Source organism: Leucoraja erinacea, chromosome 1, assembly GCF_028641065.1.
Source record: "Leucoraja erinacea ecotype New England chromosome 1, Leri_hhj_1, whole genome shotgun sequence".
Taxonomy (NCBI): domain Eukaryota; kingdom Metazoa; phylum Chordata; class Chondrichthyes; order Rajiformes; family Rajidae; genus Leucoraja; species Leucoraja erinaceus.
Genome location: NC_073377.1, coordinates 25,242,037 through 25,264,250, shown reverse-complemented (window position 1 = coordinate 25,264,250; position 22,214 = coordinate 25,242,037). Strand labels below are relative to the sequence as shown.

The 22,214-nt window shown below is 41.2% G+C and overlaps 1 protein-coding gene across 13 annotated transcripts in view; it reads right to left on the bottom strand.

Moving 5' to 3' along the window:
- znf532 (zinc finger protein 532) overlaps positions 1-22,214 on the bottom strand; it is a 122,132-nt gene that overhangs the window by 11,020 nt on the left and 88,898 nt on the right. For 10 of the 13 annotated variants that reach the window (XM_055630447.1, XM_055630489.1, XM_055666245.1 and 7 more), the window contains 3 exons: positions 19,419-19,581; positions 17,522-17,800; positions 14,251-14,363 (listed from right to left, as the gene is read on the bottom strand). In XM_055630447.1, the coding sequence (XP_055486422.1) occupies positions 14,251-14,363; positions 17,522-17,800; positions 19,419-19,581 (555 nt within the window). Of the gene's footprint in view, positions 1-353; positions 8,338-13,815; positions 13,833-13,982; positions 14,034-14,250; positions 14,364-17,521; positions 17,801-19,418; positions 19,582-22,214 lie in introns of those variants that run through there. The other 3 variants (XM_055630598.1, XM_055630546.1, XM_055630644.1) reach the window with 3 other exon arrangements.

Genomic DNA, 22,214 nt, shown 5'->3' with positions numbered 1-22,214 from the left:
AAGGAGATGTGCGGGGCATTTATTTGTTTAGAGAGGGGCCTGTAATGCACTGCTGCGGGGGTGGTGGATTCAGACATGATAGTCATACCTGAGGGGCATTTAAGCAGGCACATGAACATGCAGGGAATGGAAAGAAATAGATCATGTGCAGCACGTGTGGTTAGTTAAATTTAGTATCATGATCAGCCTAGATATCGTGGCCTGAACCTGTGCCTCTCTGTTTTAAGGTCATGTGATAGGAGCAGAATTAGGCCATTCAGCCCATCGTCTGCTCCGCCTTTCAATCTGATCCCGCCTAATCCCATTCTGCTGCCTTTTTCCAATATCCCCTGACACCCGTCCTAATCAAGAATCTATCTATGGAGCAAAGGAATGGGTGACGTTTTGGGTCGAGACCCTTCTTCAGACTGCCTGTCCCACTGAGATACTCCAGCATTTTGTGTCTACCTTTGATTTAAGCCAGCATCTGCAGTTCTTTCCTACACATAAGAATCTATCTATCGCTGCTTTAAAAATATCCATTGACTTGGCCTCCACAGCCTGTGCCAAAGAAATCCACACATTCATCACCCTTTGACTAAAGAAATTTCTTCTCATCGCCTTCCGAGAAACCGAGTTGTTCTTCGACAAGTCGTACAGTAAGATTGTTACGCCTAAGGTACTGGAAGAGAGAAGGTGGGAGACAGAGAGAAAGGGAGGGAAGCATGGAATGCAAATGTCCCCGGGTGTTGTACCTCTTGTGAACAAGTTCACCCACTTAGAAGTTGTCGGGACAGAGGACGTTTATACACTGAGCGGCGGACTGGCTTGCGATGCGAATAGGGCTGTTGAGCCAAAACCAAAAAGGCCAAAGTCAGGCAACGCCATTGTAGTGGGAGACTGCACAGGGGTTTCTGCGGGAACAGACGGACAGGGGTTTCTGCGGGAACAGACGGGATTCGAGGATGGTGTGCCAGGATCCAGGATGTCACAGACAGAGTGCAGAAAATCCTCAAGGGCGAAGGTGAACATCCGGAAGTGGTAGTGCATGTCGGCACAAACGATGTCGGAAAGAAGGGGATGAATATTCTGCAGCGTGACTTTAGAGAGCTCGGAAAAATGCTGAAAAGCAGGACCTCCAGGGTTGTTATCTCCGGTTTGCTTCCAGTTCCTCGTACTGGCGAGAGCAGGAACAGGGAGATACGGGACCTGAATGTGTGGCTGAGGAACTGGTGCACGGGGCAGGGATTTAGATTCTTAGATCACTGGGATCTGTTTTGGAGTAAGGGGGAACTGTACAAAAGGGACGGATTGCATCTTAACAGGTGGGGGACCAGCATTCTGGCAGGCAGGTTTGCCACTGCTACACGGGTGGCTTTAAACTGAATAAGGGGGGTGGGGTGTTGAATGGGACAGTGGAGGATGGAGTTAAAGGGAAAGGGTTTCTGAAATGTGTGAGCGTAGAGACAGAGGGGTGTAAAATGAGGGTAGAAGCAATAGGTAGCAAGGTGAAAAGTAAAAGTGTCAGGCAGACAAATCCAGGGCAAAAATCAAAAAGAGCTATTTTTCAACATAATTGTATAAGGGTAATTGTAAGAGTGTTGTAAAAACAAGCCTGAAGGCTTTGTGTCTCAATGCAAGGAGCATTCGTAATAAGGTGGATGAGTTGAATGTGCAGATAGCTATTAATGACTATGATATAGTTGGGATCACGGAGACATGGCTCCAGGGTGACCAAGGCTGGGAGCTGAACGGCCAGGGATATTCAATATTCAGGAGGGATAGACAGAAAGGAAAAGGAGGTGGGGTAGCGTTACTGGTTAGAGAGCAGATTAACGCAATAGAAAGGAAGGACATTAGCTTGGAGGATGTGGAATCAATATGGGTAAAGCTGCGAAACACTAAGTGGCAGAAAACGCTAGTGGGAGTTGTGTACCGGCCACCTAACAGTAGTAGTAGGTGTTGGGGATGGCATCAAACAGGAAATTAGAAATGCGTGCAACAAAGGTAAAACAGTTATAATGGGTGACTTCAATCTACATATAGATTGGGTGAATCAAATTGGCAAGGGTGCTGAGGAAGAGGATTTCTTGGAATGTATGCGGGATAGTTTTCGAAACCAACATGTAGAGGAACCAACGAGAGAGCAGGCTATTCTAGATTGGGTATTGAGTAATGAGGAAGGGTTAGTTAGCAGTTTTGTTGTGTGTGGCCCCTTGGGCAAGAGTGACCATAATATGGTTGAGTTCTTCATTAGGATGGAGAGTGACATTGTTAATTCAGAAACAAGAGTCCTGAACTTAAAGAAAGGTAACTTTGAGGGTATGAGATTGGCCAAGATAGACTGGCAATTGATTCTTAATGGGTTGACGGTGGATATGCAATGGAAGGCATTTAAAGACTGCATGGATGAACTACAACAATTGTTCATCCCAGTTTGGCAAAAAAAAATAATCAGGGAAGGTAGTGCATCTGTGGATAACAAGGGAAATCAGGGATAGTATCAAAACAAAAGATGAAGCGTACAAATTAGCCAGAAAAAGCAGCCTACCAGAGGACTGGAAGAAATTCAGAGTCCAGCAGAGGAGGACAAAGGGCTTAATTAGGAAAAGAAAAATAGATTATGAAAGAAAACTGGCAGGGAACATAAAAACTGACTGCAAAAGCTTTTATAGATATGTGAAGAGAAAAAGATTAGTTAAAACAAATGTAGGTCCCTTGCAGTCAGAAACAGGTGAATTGATCATGGGGTGCAAGGACATGGCAGACCAATGGAATAACTACTTTGGTTCTGTATTCACTAAGGAAGACATAAATAATCTGCCGGAAATAGCAGGGGATTGGGGGTCAAATGAGATGGAGGAACTGAGTGAAATCCAGGTTAGCCGGGAAGTGGTGTTAGGTAAATTGAATGGATTAAAGGCCGATAAATCCCCAGGGCCAGATAGGCTGCATCCCAGAGTACGTAAGGAAGTAGCCCCAGAAATAGTGGATGCATTAGTGATAATTTTTCAAAACTCTTTAGATTCTGGAGTAGTTCCTGAGGATTGGAGGGTAGCTAATGCAATTTAAAAAGGAAGGGAGAGAGAAAACGGGGAATTACAGACCAGTTAGTCTAACGTCGGTAATGGGGAAACTGCTAGAATCAGTTATTAAGGATGGGATAGCAGCACATTTGGAAAGTGGTGAAATCATTGGACAAAGTCAGCATGAATTTATGAAAGGTAAATCATGTCTGACGAATCTTATAGAATTTTTCGAGGATGTGGATAAGGGGGAACCAGTGGATGTGTTATATCTGGACTTTAAGAAGGCTTTCGACAAGGTCCCACATAAGAGATTAGTATACAAACTTAAAGCACGCGGTATTGGGGGTTCAGTATTGATGTGGATAGAGAACTGGCTGGCAGACAGGAAGCAAAGAGTAGGAGTAAACGGGTCCTTTTCACAATGGCAGGCAGTGACTAGTGGGGGACTGCAAGGCTCAGTGCTGGGACCCCATCTATTTACGATTTGGACGAGGGAATTGAATGCAACATCTCCAAATTTGCGGATGACACGAAGCTGGGGGGCAGTGTTAGCTGTGTGGAGGATGCTAGGAGGCTGCAAGGTGATTTGGATAGGCTGGGTGAGTGGGAAAATGCATGGCAGATGCAGTATAATGTGGATAAATGTGAGGTTATCCACTTAGGAAAGTAGACTATTATCTGAATGGTGGCCAATTAGGAAAGGGGGAGATGCAACGAGACCTGGGTGTCATGGTACACCAGTCATTAAAAGTAGGCATGCAGGTGCAGCAGGCAGTGAAGAAGGCGAATGGTATGTTAGCATTCATAGCAAAAGGATTTGAGTATAGGAGCAGGGCGGTTCTACTGCAGTTGTACCACACCTGGAGTACTGCGTACAGTTTTGGTCTCCTAATCTGAGGAAGGACATTCTTGCCATGGAGGGACTACAGAGAAGGTTCACCAGACTGATTCCTGGGATGTCAGGACTTTCATATGAAGAAAGACTGGATAGACTTGGTTTGTACTTGCTAGAATTTAGAAGATTGAGGGGGGATCTTATAGAAACTTACAAAATTCTTAAGGGGTTGGACAGGCTAGATGCAGGAAGATTGTTCCCGATGTTGGGGAAGTCCAGAACAAGGGGTCACAGTTTAAGAATAAGGGGGAAATCTTTTTGGACCGAGATGAGGAAAACATTTTTCACACAGTGACGAATCTCTGGAATTCTCTGCCACACAAGGTAGTTGAGGCCAGTTCATTGGCTATACTTAAGAGGGAGTTAGGTGTGACCCTTGTGGCTAAAGGGATCAGGGGGTATGGAGAGAAGGCAGGTACAGGATTCTGAGTTGGATGATCAGCCATGATCATATCGAATGACGGTGCAGGCTCGAAGGGCCGAATGGCCTACTCCTGCACCTATTTTCCATGTCTCTATGTTTCCTAAAGGAACGTCCTTTAATTCTGAGGCTATGATCTCTAATCCTAGACTCTCCCACTAGTGGAAACATCCTCTCTACAGCCACTCAATCCAAGCCTTTCACTATTCGCTACGTTTCAATGAGGTTCCCCCCTCATTCTTCTAACCTCCAGCGGGTACAGGCCCAGTGCTATCAAAGGTTCATCATATGTTAATCCACTCATTTCTGGGATCATTCTTGTAAACCGCCTCGAGACCCTCCTCAGATATGGTGCCCCAAATTGCTCACAATACTCCAAATGCTGCCTGACCAGCGCCTTAAAGAGCCTCAGCATTACATCCTTGTTTTTGTATTCAAGCCCCCTTAAAATAAATGATAGCATTGCGCTAGCCTTCTTTACTTCCAATTCGACTTGCAAATTAACTTTTTTGGGAATTCTGCACCAGCAGGTCAAAATCTCTTTGCACAGCCGATTCCTGGATTCTCTCTCCATTTAGAAAATAGTCTACGCCTTTACTCCTACTACCAAAATCCACGACTCCACATTTTGTTACACTATATTCCATCAGCCACTTCTCTGCCCACTCTATCAACCTGTCCAAGTTCTTCTGCAAAGTCTCTGCTTTCTCTGTACTACCAGCCCCTCTACCTATTTTTGTATGATCCGTAAATTTGGTCACAAAGCCTTCAATCCCTTCATCCAAATCATCAATATACAATGTGAAGAGTAGCAGCCCCAGCACTGACCCCTGCGTAACTCCGCTAGTCACTGGCAGCAAACCAGAAAAAAAAAACCTTTATGAACAGAGTACCAATTTGAATGGATGCTATAACCATGTAGAAGTTGCAATATTGATTTGAGAAGATCTGGCAAGACTAGAGGTATGAGAAATGAATGCTTTAAAAAATGAATGCTTTATAACATGGGATTAACATAAAATCAAGCAGCGGGATACAAAACTATATGAGGTTTTGCTATGAACAGTATGGTTTTCAATAGCCCATGAGAAAAATAAATAGACTTTTATTACTTGCATAAATTTAAGAATGCAACCAAACAATTAGGGAAACAGATTATTTTATTTTTCTTTGTACACAATGTCTATTGTAGCATTAAAAATACTGGTATTAAAACTTTTTAAAATAAATGAATCCTTATGAATATGATATTCAAGAACAAATTCAAGTACAAAATTAATTTACAATTCAAGTATCAGATTATGAGAGGAATAGATTGGGTAGATGCACAGTATCTCTTGCCCAGAGTAGGGGAATTGAGGACCAGAGGACACAGGTTTCAAGGTGAAGGGAAAAGATCTGAGGGGTAACATTTTCACACAAACGGTGGTGGGTGTATGGAACAAGCTGCCAGAGGAGCTAGTTGAGGCTGGGACTATCCCAACGTTTAAGAAACAGTTAGACAGGTACATGGATAGGACAGGCTTGGAGGAATGTAGACCAAGTGCAAGCAGGTGGGACTAGTGTAGCTGGGACACGTTGGCCGGTGTGGGCAAGTTGGGCCAAAGGGCCTGTTTCAACACTGAATCACTCTATGACTCTATGAAAAGATTTTATTCCCCCCAGAGAACTAACGTAGCATACAGAACTATAAGAAAACATTTCAACTCGAAGGGAAGTCTAGGACAAAGGAAAGTAGTTAACGAACATCAGGAAGGATAGAGGTGCCGCAAGGCTCGGAAGCATCAGGGGTGCTGCAAGGCTCGATGCTGGGACCCATTATTTACAATACATATTAACAATTTAGACCAGTAAATTAAAAGTGACATCTCCAAGTTTGCAGATGACACAAAGGTGGGTGGCAGTGTGAGATGCGATGAGACTGCTATGAGGCTGCAGGGTGACTTGGATAGGTTGGGTGAGTGGACAGATGCATGGCAGATGCAGTATAATGTGGATAAATGTGAGGTTATCCACTTTGGTGGCAAGAAGAAAAAGGCAGATTATTATCTGAATGGTGTTAGATCAGGAAAAGTGGAGGTGCAATGAGACCTGGGTGTGCTTGTACATCAGTCACTGAAAATAGCGAGTGGATTTGCGAGTGGATTTGAGTTTAGGAGCAAGGAGATCCTACTGCAATAGACAATAGACAATAGGTGCCAGCAACGCCATTCAATGTGATCATGACTGATCACGCCAATCAGTACCCCGTTCCTGCCATCTCCCCATATCCCCTGACTCTGCTATTTTTAAGAGCCCTATCTAAGCTCTCTTGAAAGCATCCAGAGAACCTGCCTCCACCGCCCTCTGAGTCAGAGAATTCCACAGACTCACCACTCTCTGTGAGAAAAAGTGTTTCCTCGTCTCCGTTCTAAATGGCTTACTCCTTATTCTTAAACTGTGGCCCCTGGTTCTGGACACCCCCAACAGCGCGAACATGTTTCCTGTCTCTAGCATGTCCAAACCCTTAACAATCTTATATGTTTCGATGAGATGCCCTCTCATCCTTCTAAACTCCAGAGTGTACAAGCCCAGCTGCTCCATTCTCTCAGTATATGACAGTCCCGGGAATTAACCTTGTAAACCTACGCTGCACTCCTTCAATAGCAAGAATGTTCTTCCTCAAATTAGGGAACCAAAACTGCACACAATCCTCCAGGTGTGGTCTCACTAAGGCTCTGTACAACTGCAGAAGGACCTCTTTGCTCCTATATTTGATTACTCTTGTTATAAAGGCCAACATGCCATTCGCTTTCTTCACTGCCTGCTGTACCTGCATGCTTACTTTCATAGACTGATGAACAAGGACCCCCGGATCCTGTTGAAACATAGAAAATAGGTGCAGGAGTAGGCCATTCGGCCCTTCGAGCCTGCACTGTACTTCCCCTTTTCCCAACTTGACGCCATTAGATAGTAATCTGCCTTCCTGTTTTTGCTTCCTGTTGTATAGGGCTCTGGTGAGACCGCACCTGGAATATTGTGTGCAGTTTTGGTCTCCTAATGTGAGGAAGGACATTATTGCTATTGAGAGAGTGCAGCTCAGCTTCTCCAGGTTAATTCCTGGGATGGCGGTACTGACATATGATGAAAGAATGGAGCAGCTGGGCTTGTATTCACTGGAACTCAAAAGGACGAGAGGGGATCTTATAGAAACATATACAATTTTTTAAAGGATTGGACAGGCTAGATGCAGGAAAAATGTTCCCGATGTTGGGCGAGTCCAGAACCAGTGGTCACAGTTTAAGAATAAGAGGTTGGCCATTTAGGATTGAGATGAGGAAAAGTTTTTTCACCCAGAGTTGTGAATCTGTGGTATTCTCTGCCACAGAAGGCTGTGGAGGCCTATCCACTGGATGTTTTCAAGAGAGAGTTAGCTCTTCGGGCTAAAGGAATCAAGGGATATGGGGAAAAGCAGGAACGGGTACTGATCAGCCATGATCATATTGAATGGCGGTGCTGGCCTACTGAACCTATTTTCCTGTTTCTATGTTTCTATGACAGAAAGTGTCAATAAACAGCAACCATATAAGACAGGTGAAAGATTTAAATAATGGATTACTGAACCAGCAGACGATACAGATACTTTAATAGAATAAGGTCATAATATGACATTGCTATGAAACCTTTGGCTGCAAATTGAAAAATAAATGTGTGAAATTATTGATTTATGTTGAAAACGTGCGTAACGATTGTGTTGTGAACTTGCTGTCAGAGGAAACTAAAATTGTAATTGCTCAACTTATGCGTAGAGAGCTGTCTCATTTTGGAATTTTATTTCAAACCTAATTACCTTATGTCTCCAAGTTAGTCCTTTAATTACATGGGCTCGTATCTTTCCGGTGAACACCAGCAGTTCCAAAGAGAGCTGCTGGCATTTCTTGTCATGATTGTCAGTAAGTATCAGGATTCCTTCGAGGGAGCCGGAATTTATTGACGTAGATATCTTCCTTTCAAATCTAAATCAGCAGTATTGACTGGGAATGAAGAGAGGAAATATAGATGTTCTAATGCAGCATTCAGGGCCACTAATGAAAGCAGCAAAAATAATACTGAAGTTAAGTTCACATTTCTCAAACATCAAATCATTATTGGTGATGAATCATGATTTTCCAAAATCATCATTCTAGTGCTATAGCAATCTTACCTTTGCTACTATTTACAGTGCCCTCCATAATGTTTGGGACAAAAACCCATTGTTTATTTATTTGCCTCTGTACTCCACAATTTGAGATTTGTAATAGAAAAAAAATCACATGGTTAAAGTGCACATTGTCAGATTTTTATTAAAGGCCATTTTTATACATTTTTGTTTCACCATGTAGAAATTACAGCTGTTTTTATACATGATCCCCCAATTTCAGGGCACCATAATGTTTGGGACACATGGCTTCACAGGTGTTTGTAATTGCTCAGGTGTGTTTAATTGCCTCATTAATGCAGGTATAAGAGAGCTCTCAGCACCCAGTCTTTCCATCACTGTTCGAAATGTTTATTGCTGTTTCACAACATGAGGACCAAAGTTGTGCCAATGAAAGTCAAGGAAGCCATAATGAAAATGAGAAACAAGAATAACACTGTTAGAGACATCAGCCAAACCTTTGGCTTACCAAAATCAACTGTTTGGAACATCATTAAGAAGAAAGAGAGCACTGGTGAGCTTACTAATCGTAAAGGGACTGGCAGGCCGAGGAAGACTCCACAGCTGATAAGATAAGATAAGATACATTTATTGTCATTTATTGATGACAGGAGAATTCTCTCTATAATAAAGAAAAATCCCCAAACACCTGTCCGACAGATCAGAAACACTCTTCAGGAGTAAGGTGTGGATTTGTCAATGACCATTGTCCGCAGAAGACTTCATGAACTGAAATACAGAGGCTACACTGCAAGATGCAAAACACTAGTTAGCTGCAAAAATAGGATGGCCAGGTTACAGTTTGCCAAGAAGTACTTAAAAGAGCAACCACAGTTCTCGAAAAAGGTCTTGTGGATAGATGAGATGAAGATTAACTTATATCAGAGTGCTGGTAAGAGCAAAGTATAGAGGAGAGAAGGAACTGCCCAAGATCCAAAGCATACCACCTCATCTGTGAAACACGGCGGTGGGGGTGTTATGGCCTGGGCATGTATGGCTGCTGAAGGAACTGGCTCATTTATCTTCATTGATGATACAACTGCTGATGGTAATAGCATAATGAATTGTATAGACACATCCTATCTGCTCAAGTTCAAACAAATGCCTCAAAATTCATTGGCCAAGTCAATCACCCGATCTGAACCCAATTCAGCATGTCTTTTATATGCTGAAGGGAAAACTGAAGGGGACTAGCCCCCAAAACAAGCACAAGCTAAAGATGGCTGAATTACAGGCCAGGCAGAGCATCAACAGAGAAGACACCCAGCAACTGGTGATGTCCATGAATTGCAGACTTCAAGCCGTCATTGCATGCAAAGGATATACAATAACATGCCAAACATGACTGCTTTCATTTACATTGACATTGCTGTGTCCCAAACCTTATGGTGCCCTGAAATGTGGGGGGAGGGGGAGGTGGGGGAGGCTATGTATAAACACTTCTATAATTTCTACATGGTGAAACCAAAATGTATAAAAATGGCCTTTATTAAAATCTGACAATGCGCACTTAACACACATGTGATTTTTTTCTATTACAAATCTCAAATTGTGGAGTACAAAGGCAAATAAATAAATGATGGGTCTTTGTCCCAAACATTATGGAGAGCACTGTAGGCCTTCACAGTCCAGCCCAGACTAAAACACGTCTCTGTTAATCCTATTACATGATTCCCCTTGTCAATGTTATCTCAGTGCCCTTTGTCCACAAAATGTATTCACGACACTTTGCGTACTTAAACCTGCCTCAAACCTGTTCATTATGCTTACTGTTTTCATTATTCACTTCTTTCTTACTTTTAATCTATGTGTTTGCCATCCTCCCCATTGTTTATTTTTCTTCACAGGCAATATTAGCATACAACTAGAATTTCATCAGGACTGTTTTGTAATTATTTGACCGGCTGCTTGCCAATAATGGGTAAGCACAATAAAACATTTAAGAGCATTTATTACTATTTGACATAGGCTTGATATCTTGGCAAATAAAGATGATGGTAGCGATTTAAAAATGGATAGAGCAGTTGCATTTAAGTAGCCAATGATGATCTACAGCTGGCTACTATGAAAGTTGTAATTAGTAAACAGCAAGTAACAGACAAAACCAAAAGGCCACAACACAAAATGTGTTCATAATGATGCCTGTGCAATTGAAGAATCCCTCAGTAAATTATTAAAAATGCACACCTTTTTGGCAGAATTTGAACTTTGTCCAAAATTAAAGGGATTTCATATATTTGGACAACTATACATTGAAATGTACAACCATTATAGATAGCTTAAATGGGGTATGCAGGATAGTTTCCTCTAAATTAACAAATGTCATGCAAAAGATATATTCTGGAAATTCAACAAAGTTTCCTGTCTAATACAAAATAAAGCGAATATCTTTATGGAGAATAAAGATGAATGATGTTTTGGGTCGGGACCCTTCTTCAGTCTGATTGTGGTGAGGGCTGGTGAAAAAGCAGGCAGAGAGGTGGGGGCAGGACTAACTCCACATACATTCCTTCCTCTGGCTTCACAAATCGCACCTCTTCTATCCTTATCTTGCATTTTTTGACTTTTCATCTTGTCCTTTGACCAACCATCTACGAATCAAAACCTCCCCTCACCTGTATCCACCTATCATTCGCCATGCTTAGTCCAGCCCTTTTCCAGCCTTTTCCCCCCCACCACCACAATCAGTCTGAAGAAGAGTCCCAACTCGAACCGTCACCTATCCATGTTCTTCAGAAATGCTGTGTGATCCGCTGAGTAACTCCAGCACTTTGTCTCTTTTTTTGGGTATAAACCAGCACCTGCAGTTCCTTGTATTTCCTGAATATCTTTATGGTGTTATAGGGATTCAACTACAAAGAATAATAATAAGTATTAAAGAATATTTAAAGATGCTAAACATCGACCTTGCCTCTTTCTATTTATTGATAAATCATCATAACAGTATATGCAGTCACTCCAATTTCTTAGCCCAAGGACAGGAGTTATTTGCAGAACATGATCTAAATATAGTTTTGCTCATTAATCTTGTGATGTTTTGCAGTCTGTAAATAAAATACTGCCAATCAACTTCAAACACTTACAACTTGGTAGATGCTCATATTTTATACTAGATTTTATATTATGTAAAACGTATTGAAACTACCTAAAACCTGCACCTGAACCCGAACTAAACCTGAACTGATCTTATTGGGTTCAATAAAGCTCCAACCTTTGACCTGCTCCACTGCAAGGGGTGGTTTGAGGGGGCAAAACATTTATAACCAACTAAATAAATGTGAATATTTAGCAGTGGCTGCACATTGTACTCCATTCCTAAAATTTGCATCCATTGGCAGTATTTTATCCCTCTGGAAAGAAAAATGGTGCAAGAGCAATAACATTATAGTAACGGGGATTTTAACCTTTCAGTATTAACTGGGAGTGCTTTAGTACTCCAATACTCAAGGAATTTTAAATAGCATTGGAACAGTTTTGAAAGGAAACAAGGTATTTGGGTGAAAAAATTGTGCTTAAAAAGCTCAATAGTATAACAGATCCAAATAGTTTGTAAAACTTTCAATGCAAATGTTTTTTTGTATTCTGTCTCCTAATGTCTAATGCTTCCTCCTCCTTAATACCAACCTGCTCCAGATTTTCTATGAAGCACAACTACCAGTATAATGTGCATTTAGTGAAAAATACACATGAGAACTTTTAGAAGAATGAGTAGACAGCACTGAACCAATGTTCATCTCCTGCTTAGAGGAAGTTAGTTTCCATCAGTTAGCACTGTTGTCAGGAACCCCAAATCTCAATGAAATATCAATTTAGTGCACTCTTGCAGATCAGAAAGCAGTGCATCTAATTTCCATTTTTTTTAAATCCCCAGAACTCATCAGATCTCCAACAATTACCACATTCAACCCAAAATTGAGCAATTTTCACAGATAGTTCTTCCCTCACCTGGGCTTTGAGGGGGGAATTATAGTTTATCTTTGAGCACTTAACTAACCCGGATTTAAAGGATTCAATACTATGTTCACCAAATTACCATCAACCAAAACACTCTCAGGATTCACTTTGCTTAAGCCTGCCACATCAACTGGCATTACCTCCAGGGATGTGGAGTTTGAGTCTTCGAGTGGGAACAATTTTAGTGCTGCTGGAGTCGGAGTCAGTAAAAAAGTCCCGACTCCAACACCGACCTCAACATAAATTTCAGACACTACGTAAAATTTTCGAAGTTTTAATTTCTATTGAACTTGAGAATTTTTTTTGTCATGATTTAGCCATTTAGCTCATAGCTGTGGCCTTAGTTTAATACATTTTGGACTAATGCTTTTATAATTTTTATTTAATTCAATGGAATTTTAATTTTGTCATAGTCCAATATGTAATTTTTTTTCTTTTAGTATAATGAATTATGCTTTTATTTCAAGAATAAAAAACAATTATAAAAAAGTCACAATAGCATAGCTACAACCATTAGACTCAAACCTTTAAGGACACGAGTTTAAAAGGTAGCCTGATGGTTTATGCAGTTCTTATGAAATGCCATCATAGCAGATTTAAGGGCCTATCCCACTAGTCGAACCTTTAGGCGACTGCCAGGGACTAGTTTTAATGGAATTCACCTACGACACCTGGCGACAACCTACAACAGCTCCTACGACAACCTACCACAACCTATGACAGCAAAAATTGTCACCACTGTTGCCGAACATTTTTCAACATGTTGAAAATTTTGCAGCAGTCGCCTGTAGTCGTCCAAAAAATCGCCTAAGTGGGACAGGCCCATAAGAATTATGATACCTAGGGGTCAGAAACAGAGTCGGAGTTGGATACACAAGAAATCAAGAAGTCGGAGTTGGGAGTCAGAGTCGGGTGCTTTGGGTATCGACTCCACAGCCCTGATTACATCTCAACTAATGAAGGGATCAAATATTCATCTACACGGTCAACGGATTTCTGAGGTCACTAGTCCTATCTAATGCCTACATTTTCAATGCACTAATTTAAAATCAATCTTTCCAACCCTCTCCATTCCCAAGATAGCAATTCGCAATAGAGCTCCCTCAAATATTTCATATAATTCATCCGCCCTTGCAGCTGCTTTGGTTATTTTCCACTGAATGCATAGAACAGCGAGAACCATGAGTAAAGAACTCTTAAATTCATCATAACCACAGGCTGTATTCATTAGCTCCAGCCCTTCCTCACACTGCAAGTTCTCTACAGCTGTTGATTTGCTTCTTCTCAACACCCACCCAAACTCCACCACCACAATTTCTTCATTGTCTTTCCTTCATTCACTCCCTCAGAAAAAGCTCCATCAATGCTCCATCGTCCCTAAGCGAAAACATAAAGCACAAAACCGTCTTTGACCATCCAGTGCTATATCTGGCTGAGTGTCAAGCTCAACTGACATTGTAATTGACTTATCCAGTGGGGGGTGGGAATGGGAGGTGGTGAGAAAGAGTGGATAAAACTAACTCAAACCTCCATTGGCTTTTCACTTAAGGAACTCCTCTGCAGACGTCGCCCCTGCCCCTGTGAAAAAGAGGCAGTAATTCATGAGTTCTTCACTTCCATGACAGAAATTCTGGTCAGTAGCTTTGCTTCTTGCTCTCCTTCCCATTTAACTATTTTAGTTGCTTTTCTATCGTTAAGGGATAATCTTCTCTCAAGATTTGGTTTCTGAAATAATCAATTGACAACAAACACATCAATTTCAACAAACAACATGGCACTATATCGCTGCACTCACCGGCATGTGTAGACTTTCCGGATGCCTTTGTGCTTGATGCGATTATGTCGACACAGACTGTGTGAGGAGCTAAACGATTTCTCACATTGACGACATGGATGCTTCTTCATTTGCTGTTAACAAAAATTCACACCATTAGAACATCTGCAAGGACTTTATTTGATAGTAAGGACTAATCAAATCTCTTGCTTAATGCACCCGCTCTCAACGGGCATTAAAGGGAACAAGGATACGTTTACAATAATGGTCGCTGACAACAGCAAAAAACACTGTGGTAGTGTCAGTGAGGTGGGTGTCGACAAGAAGCAAATCAACATCTGTAGAGGGATTACAGTAAAAAGAAGGGCAAAAGCTAATTCATACAGAGTTCAGGGTCTGGTTATGAATGTATACTCATTTGTTAATTTCTGCTTATATTTACCACAAAACACAAAATACGAAAACAGAGGTTCACTTATCACTTCACTTTTTAAATACAACTTAAATGAGAACTGTAAACGCCATAATAAACTCATACAGTTCAAGCCATAGGGAAGCCCCAAAACATATCTGTGTGCTATATTTTTATCCAATGGGATATCAGAGAATCCAACCAATTATATTTTTCCATGATCCTACATAGCAGCCTTCTAAAAATTACTTTCTAATATATCTGCCAAGGAATATTACGTAAGTGTTATTATTTTCTAGACACATCACCAGGCCAAGCCCCACTCAACACATCTCTGGACACGACTCCACTCAACACGTCCACGGATCCATCCCCATTCAACATGTCATCTGGCCGAGCCCTATGTAACATGTCCCCAGATCCATCTCCACTCAACACATCCCTGGATCCAACCCTATGTAACACATCCCCAGATCCATCTCCATTCAACACATCCCCAGACCTGTACCCAGACCCATCCCCACTCAACAGGTCTACGGACCCATCCCCTCTCAACACATTGCCAGATCCAGCCCAAAGCAACACATCCTCGGGCCCAGTCCCACTCAACATCTCTCTGGACATGACTCAACTCCACATGCCCCCGGGCTTGGATTCACTCAACACATCACCGGACACGACTCCAACTCCACGCACCTATAGGCCCAGTTCCATTCACGGGACTTACTCCGGCCCAACCCACTCAACACTGCCCTGGGCCCAGCCCCACTCAACACATCTCTGGGCCTAGCTCGACTCAACACATCCCCAGCCCCAGTCCAGTTCAATGAATGACTGGGCTACCTAGTACTTGGATCAAGGCTGCTAGATTCACAAAAGAATAGCAATGCACAAGCCTGGGAGCAGGTGACCCTTTTATGGGGGTAATTGTAACATAAAGGACACAAGAATCAAAAAGCGAATCAGAAAGTAATAGTGCTTAATATTTGTCCTTAAGGCAAACTCTCTCAAGATTTATGTTATGGGACTGTCCCACTTATTCAACTTTTTCAGTGACTGCCGGCACTCGTCATAGGTCGTTACAGGTCGCCGAAAATTTTCAACATGTTGAAAATCCAGCAGCGACCAGAACAAGGTACGAATCTTTGGGCGACTCCTCACGACCATACAGGCTTCACCCCGCCAGGGTGTCGTATGTATGGTCGTGAGTACTCTCCTCAGTTGCCCAAAGAGTCGTAGCATCTATCTGGTCGCCGCTGAATTTTCAACATGTTGAAACTTTTCGCCAACCTGCAACGACCTATGACAGGTGCCGGCAGTCACCAAAATAGTTGCATAAGTGGGACAGGCCCATTCAGCTTGCAAATACAGTCTGAATAATCCTGTTCTGAACACTGGATCACAATTAATATTTCATTACAACAAAAACAGCCGCCCAAATACAGACAAATGGACATTGTGCTGATTTGGGATAAATATGATGTAACTTAAGGGATCCATTCTGTATATGCAGCCATTGAAGACCAATTGGTGCTGGCCTGTAATTGTCATAACAGAGTGTTCATTAATAATCAGTTGTAATAACATGTTCCAAATGCAGGCTTAAATTGACAGATACATGGTGAGATGTGGAGGTTATAGGAAACTAATCAGCATAGTAATTAAGCTTAGCTGCAAATTCAGTGGAAATGAAATCTATTACCAGTCCATTTAATATGACAATTCATCTGGTTCGCCATTGTCCTTTGGGGAAGCAAATTTGCCAACCTTACCTGGCATGGTCAATATAGGACTGTTGATTGTGATCTGCACTGACTGGCCGTAACAAGCTACTTATTGAGTCACATCACTACGAACAAAAAAAAGAAAATAAACTGGAGGAACCATCAGCCTCACGTCAGAGCAGAACGAGGTGGTACAATGTTAAGAGCCCTCACCAAAAACAGGGTGACCTGCCAACAGTCAAAGAGTTGTCTTATAGATTTTTCAGTCAACCAACAGCCAGACCATCCTACAGAAAGAGTATCTGAACTCCAGCTCTACCCCAGTTCTGTAACTATTAAAAACCTTGAAGGATCTTGTGCAAAGGATGATGCATACTGTTTACTTCCAAAATGATAAGGAACTGATATTGAAGTTTAGTGTAGCACAGAGGGGAATAGATAGAGTGAATGCACATAGTCTTTTACCCAGGGTGGAGGAGTTGGGCCAAAGGCCTTGTTTCTGTGCTGCATGGCGCTGTGACTCTTAACAAATAACTACTGTAATTCTCCCTTCTCCTTTAACATTCTGCCATAGCAATTCAAGTGCTCATCCAGATATTTTATGTGATGTATGTTACCTACCTTCACCACTTTCTCAGATAGTGTATTCCTGTACAGGTTTAGTTCCAGTAATTCAGATTTAGAAAGCAACGTATTGAATTGAACCCTTAAAATATTGCATACCTTTATCATTTGCTTTCAACACCTTGCTATATACAAAAAAATCAGAGCAAGGAGAAATAAATACTGTTCAACTGGTGAAAGCTAATAAAGAAGGAAAACTCATGTGATGGTACCTCAAGGAATGGCTACCCTAAATATGGTATACATATTTTCATGATCCTTCCAAATCCAAATGCTTTAAATTAATATGGGCAGCACGGTAGCGCAGCCTTAGTTGCTGCCTTATAGCACCAGAGCCCCGGGTCCTGGATTCGATCCCGACTACGGGTGCTGCCTGTACGGAGTTTATACATTCTCTCCGCGACCTGCGTGGGTTTTCTCCGAGATCTATTTCCTCCCACTTGTAAATGTAAATTGTCCCTAGTATGTGTAGATAGTGTTAATGTGTGGGGGAGTCAGTCTATGACTCTCTCCTAGGATACTTGGCCCTTACCTTTTCATGTTCTTTCTTCATATGAGAAATGTAGTCCTCTCGTTCAGGAAACCATTCCTCACAGTCTTGACACATCCATCCAAGGTTATTTGCTTTTGACCGACTCCCAGTTTTCCTTACGACTACTGGTGCTTTCTTCCCAAGTCGGTCAGTGCCATTAACTGCATTCCCATCAGCTTTCTTCTGCCCAGCTGATGTACTTAATGGCTTTGTGACCAATGGCTGCTGAGGCCCCAGGTTTGGAGGACCTTCAATACTCTTCAATGTTCCATGCATGGACTACAAAATGAAAGAATTGAGGGATTGAATCATCACTATTATATTCAACTGATTACAGTCAAAAAGTCATACAGCATAGATACAAGTCCTTTAGCCCAAGGTCCATATCGACTATTGAGTGACCATCTATATTATTCCCATTTACGAGGACTTGATTCATAGCCTATCTAGCTGTGACGATTCAAGTACGATTCAAGTACTCATCCAGATGTTTATTAAATTCTGTGAGGGAATGTACCTCCATCACCTTCTCATGCAGTTCGTCTTAGACTTCAATCATCTCGGGATGAAAGAATTCTCCCTCTGCTCTAAAACCTTAGTTTCCTCATCTTAAACCTCTGTCCGCTAGACTTAGATACCTCTGCCATAGGGAAATCGTTTTGACAATATTTTTAAGCAAAACTGATTTGTAACAATATTTATATTCAAACATTGATCTGATTTTTTTAAATAATCTGTTTGGGTTAATAGGAATTTGTTAACACCAGAAATTTTAATTCATAGACAAAATCCAGTAAATGGAGTTGATATTTATAAAGGCAGTAAGTGTCAGCCTTAGTTTCGTAGTTGGTAGCATTCTCAACTGAGGAACAAGCTGGGTTACAAATTGCTCTTTATTGGCTGAATGCAAAGTTCGGAACAACACCACAGTGTAGATCTAAGATAGACACAAAATGCTAGAGTGACTCAACGGGACAGATACATCTTTGGAGAGAAGGAATGGGTTAAGACTTCTTCAGACGTAAGGAAGTTCTGTTTTATCACCGGTGTCACTTCCCAGTTGAGGCTTTGTTTCCCCAATACGTGCACATATACTGTGTTGCTTTTTGACTTTGGGACATCTTGCGGCAACGACAACAACTACTTGCAACTTATTTCATTTGGAACCACTTCATTTTAACCAGGAACTTGTTAAGTGAGTTAAAGAAGTTAAGAAACATCTGAACTATTACAGGGAACATTCATTTGGTATCCATAGTTCTCAATAGTTCCAAAGATTTGTAACTTCAAAGTGCATTGCAAGGCTCTGGGTCATTTGTTCCTAAATAGTTCCCAGGATGTGGAATTTGCTGGAATACCAGTCTCTACTGTTTATCACAATGAATGGCGGTGCAGGCTCGAAGGGCCGAATGGCTTTCTCCTGCACCTATTTTCTATTTTTCTATTTATACTATTTCCAATTGTTCCTGACTGAAGAGACATTGGTGGGATTGGAGTCAATATAGATCAGGGCATGCAAGAATGACATTGCTAAATGCTGGTGGTGAACCAGATGAATTTCTATTTAGAGCCCAGTGGTGACATAGTCATTGCCACTGAGATTAAGATTTTCTTTTAACTCCAGATTTATGATTTGAATCTAGCTGCCTCGGTCTGAAGAAGGGTCTCCATCCAAAGCGTTACCCATTCCTTCTCTCCAGAGATGCAGCCTGTCCCGCTGAGTTACTCCGGCTTTTTGTGTCTATCTTCGGCAGAATTCAAATATTGAATCAATGGCTCAGGACTAGCTGTCAGTCCAGTAAATCAAGCATCATTGCAAACCTTTCACTTACGATGAATTGAACCAATTAATTTATCCATTTTCAAAAGGTTGCGATACAAAGTATTTAGCTTGTACCTTAATGTGTTCCACCATGAGCTGTTTCTGCGCATATAGTAATGCACAATCTGGACAGTTGAAGACAGAAACTTTCTGCTTAGCAACATGCTGATCAAAATGGCTGCATAACAACGTTTGCTGTGTAAACACAGTGTCACACATGGAACATTTGTAGATTATTCTAAAACAAGAGAAAAAACATTTTTTTTTAAATGTATTTATGACAGGATAATTAAAATAACTGCCTATTTTTGTGGAAAGAATTATTACATTTTTTAAATAAACAGACCAATTTTTAATTTTGTTTTAATATAGTTTGGTCTGTTTGAGTAACTTCCTGTGCTTCATGCTGGCATAGCAGTACCAAAGGTAAAGTCAAAGACTTTGGTAAAATAAAATTAGATGATGAGAAGAATTTTTTTGAAAGCAAACTTCATTTTCCATAAAAGGACACAATGAGCTGGAATAACTCAGCAGATTAAGCAGCATCTCTGGAGAACGTGGATAAGTGAATTTTCGGGTCAGGTCCATTCTTCAGACTAATTGTGTGGGATGGGGGCGTGGAAAGAAAGCTGGAAGGGGGAGGCAAAATAAAGCGTGGCAAGTAATAGGTGAACACAGGCGGGGAGGGGGGTGATAGGCAGTTGGCTGGAACAAATGTCAGAGATAAAGGCAGAAGGTATGAGACAGGATTGGAGCTGCAAATTTTGACGTGAATTACACGCTAAAGAACTGCTTGAAATGACCACCAAGTACAAGTCATCCTCGTCTTGCCAACCCTTGCCTTACAGTATGAACACTAATAAATAAACATATACACATAAGCTCCCATAATGTACAAAAGTCTGACGTACATATATGCATTTGTTCCTATGAATAGCAAAACTTGTTTTCTCTCTTTCCCCATTTTAGTAATTATTCTTTCTTACCAGTATTATATGATTTTGATGCCATTCATTACAATATTGTGGAGCTATGGTAACACTATCAAGTACCATATAGAGGGCATTGGTTTATGGTGAGAGGGGAAAGATTTGTAAAGGACCTGAGGGGTAAACCATTTCACACTTAAATTTATTTTGGCTTACTGGCACATGGTATCAGGGATCAGAATCTGTTGCCAAGTTAGAAGACAATAGTGTATGCTGGTCAAGGGTATCTTATAATACAATTCAGCAAGAATCCACAGAATGTAAAATAGAATACTTTATTAAAAAGAAGAACAGGCTACTGATTATAGCATAATTTAACAAACCCAAGTTCCATATTTCTATTTATGTGGAAATTAACAAAACTGTTTTCCATTAAAACCAACTTGTTAAGCACTTTCATCTTTAAGATAATTTCATATTTTAGTGTTATAATATTGCAAAAAAAAATGATCTGAGGGGAAAAACAAAACACAGGTCTCAAGTTGTATAACCTTGATTCTGCAGCTGTTGATCCTCTAGTAGCAAACAACATGCAATATCATGCTCCACTGAGCCCCAATGAAACAAAGCCTGAAAATTCATGTTAACACTTTCACACAAGCAAGTACATCAAACAAAATTATGAATGAGCAACTGCTTCAAAATGTCAGAGGTACAATGGCACTAATTATTTTCTTCTGGGCACCTGGTTATTTTATATCTCTGTGTGTCACTGGATAAATGGTTCCAGGAATTCTCTTCTGAACAGATGTTAAGTTGGCCACACGCTGGATTAATATTTTAGTACTGCGCGGATTTAATGAAGATCAGTGGAGGACAAAACTCAATAATGCCATTTTATCTACAAAGGTACTTTACACCTAAAAGTACACCATTAACATATTTCAGGTATGGTTTCTGCTGCTCAAAAAAACACATTTGTGGCAAACAGACATTAGCCAAAGTCCAATTGGATACACTTGCAGCAGATGTTGATTTTGTTTGAAAGCAGCTTAGAATGTTCTGCCAACGTCAGGCCATTACTGATCCAGGCAAAAGCTTTTGCAAAACCCTGCTCTCTGGCAGGTCCTTGGGCATTTAGGTGCTGAGCTCAAGGAAGTGCCAGGACTAGAGGGTGTGAGCTATAAGGAGAGGTTGAGTAGACTATTCCATGCAGGAGCACAGGGGGAGGATGAGGGGAGATCTTATAAAGGTGTACAATTTCATGAGAGGAATAGATCGGGTAGATGCACAAAGTCTCATGCCCAGAGTATGGGAATCGAGGAACAGAGGACATAGGTTCAAGGTGAAGGGGAAAAGATTTAATAGGGATCTGAAGGGTAACTTTTTCACACAAAAGGATGGTGGGTGTATGGAACAAGCCGCCAGAGGAGGTTGTTGAGGCTGGGACTATCCCATCGTTTAAGAAACAGTCAGAAAGGTATATGGATTGGACAGGTTTGGAGGGATATGGACCAAGCACAGGCAAGTGGGACTAGTGTCACTCAGACATGTTGGCCTGTGTGGGTAAGTTGGGCCAAAGGGCCTGTTTCCACACTGCTTCACTCTATGACTAAGTGATTGGGCTGAATGGGAAGGAATACACAACAAGCTGGGAACACAAAACAGCTGAAGAAAAATTTTGACTGCAGGCTAGGCCACATCTCTGGTTTAGGCAGTGGTTAATCTTCACAAAATAATAATAGTTTCTGAATATCAATCATCAAAAAACATGAAAAAATTAAAGTAATGAAAATGTTAACAATAGAAAACTGAAATATTTCCAAACAAAAAGACACCATAAAAGATTTAACAGAATTGAAAACAAAAAACGTCTATCACCCAATATCTTGCTCTCTCAAAGCCTAACCTGGAGGTATTTTGGATGGATACCCCAGCCTAC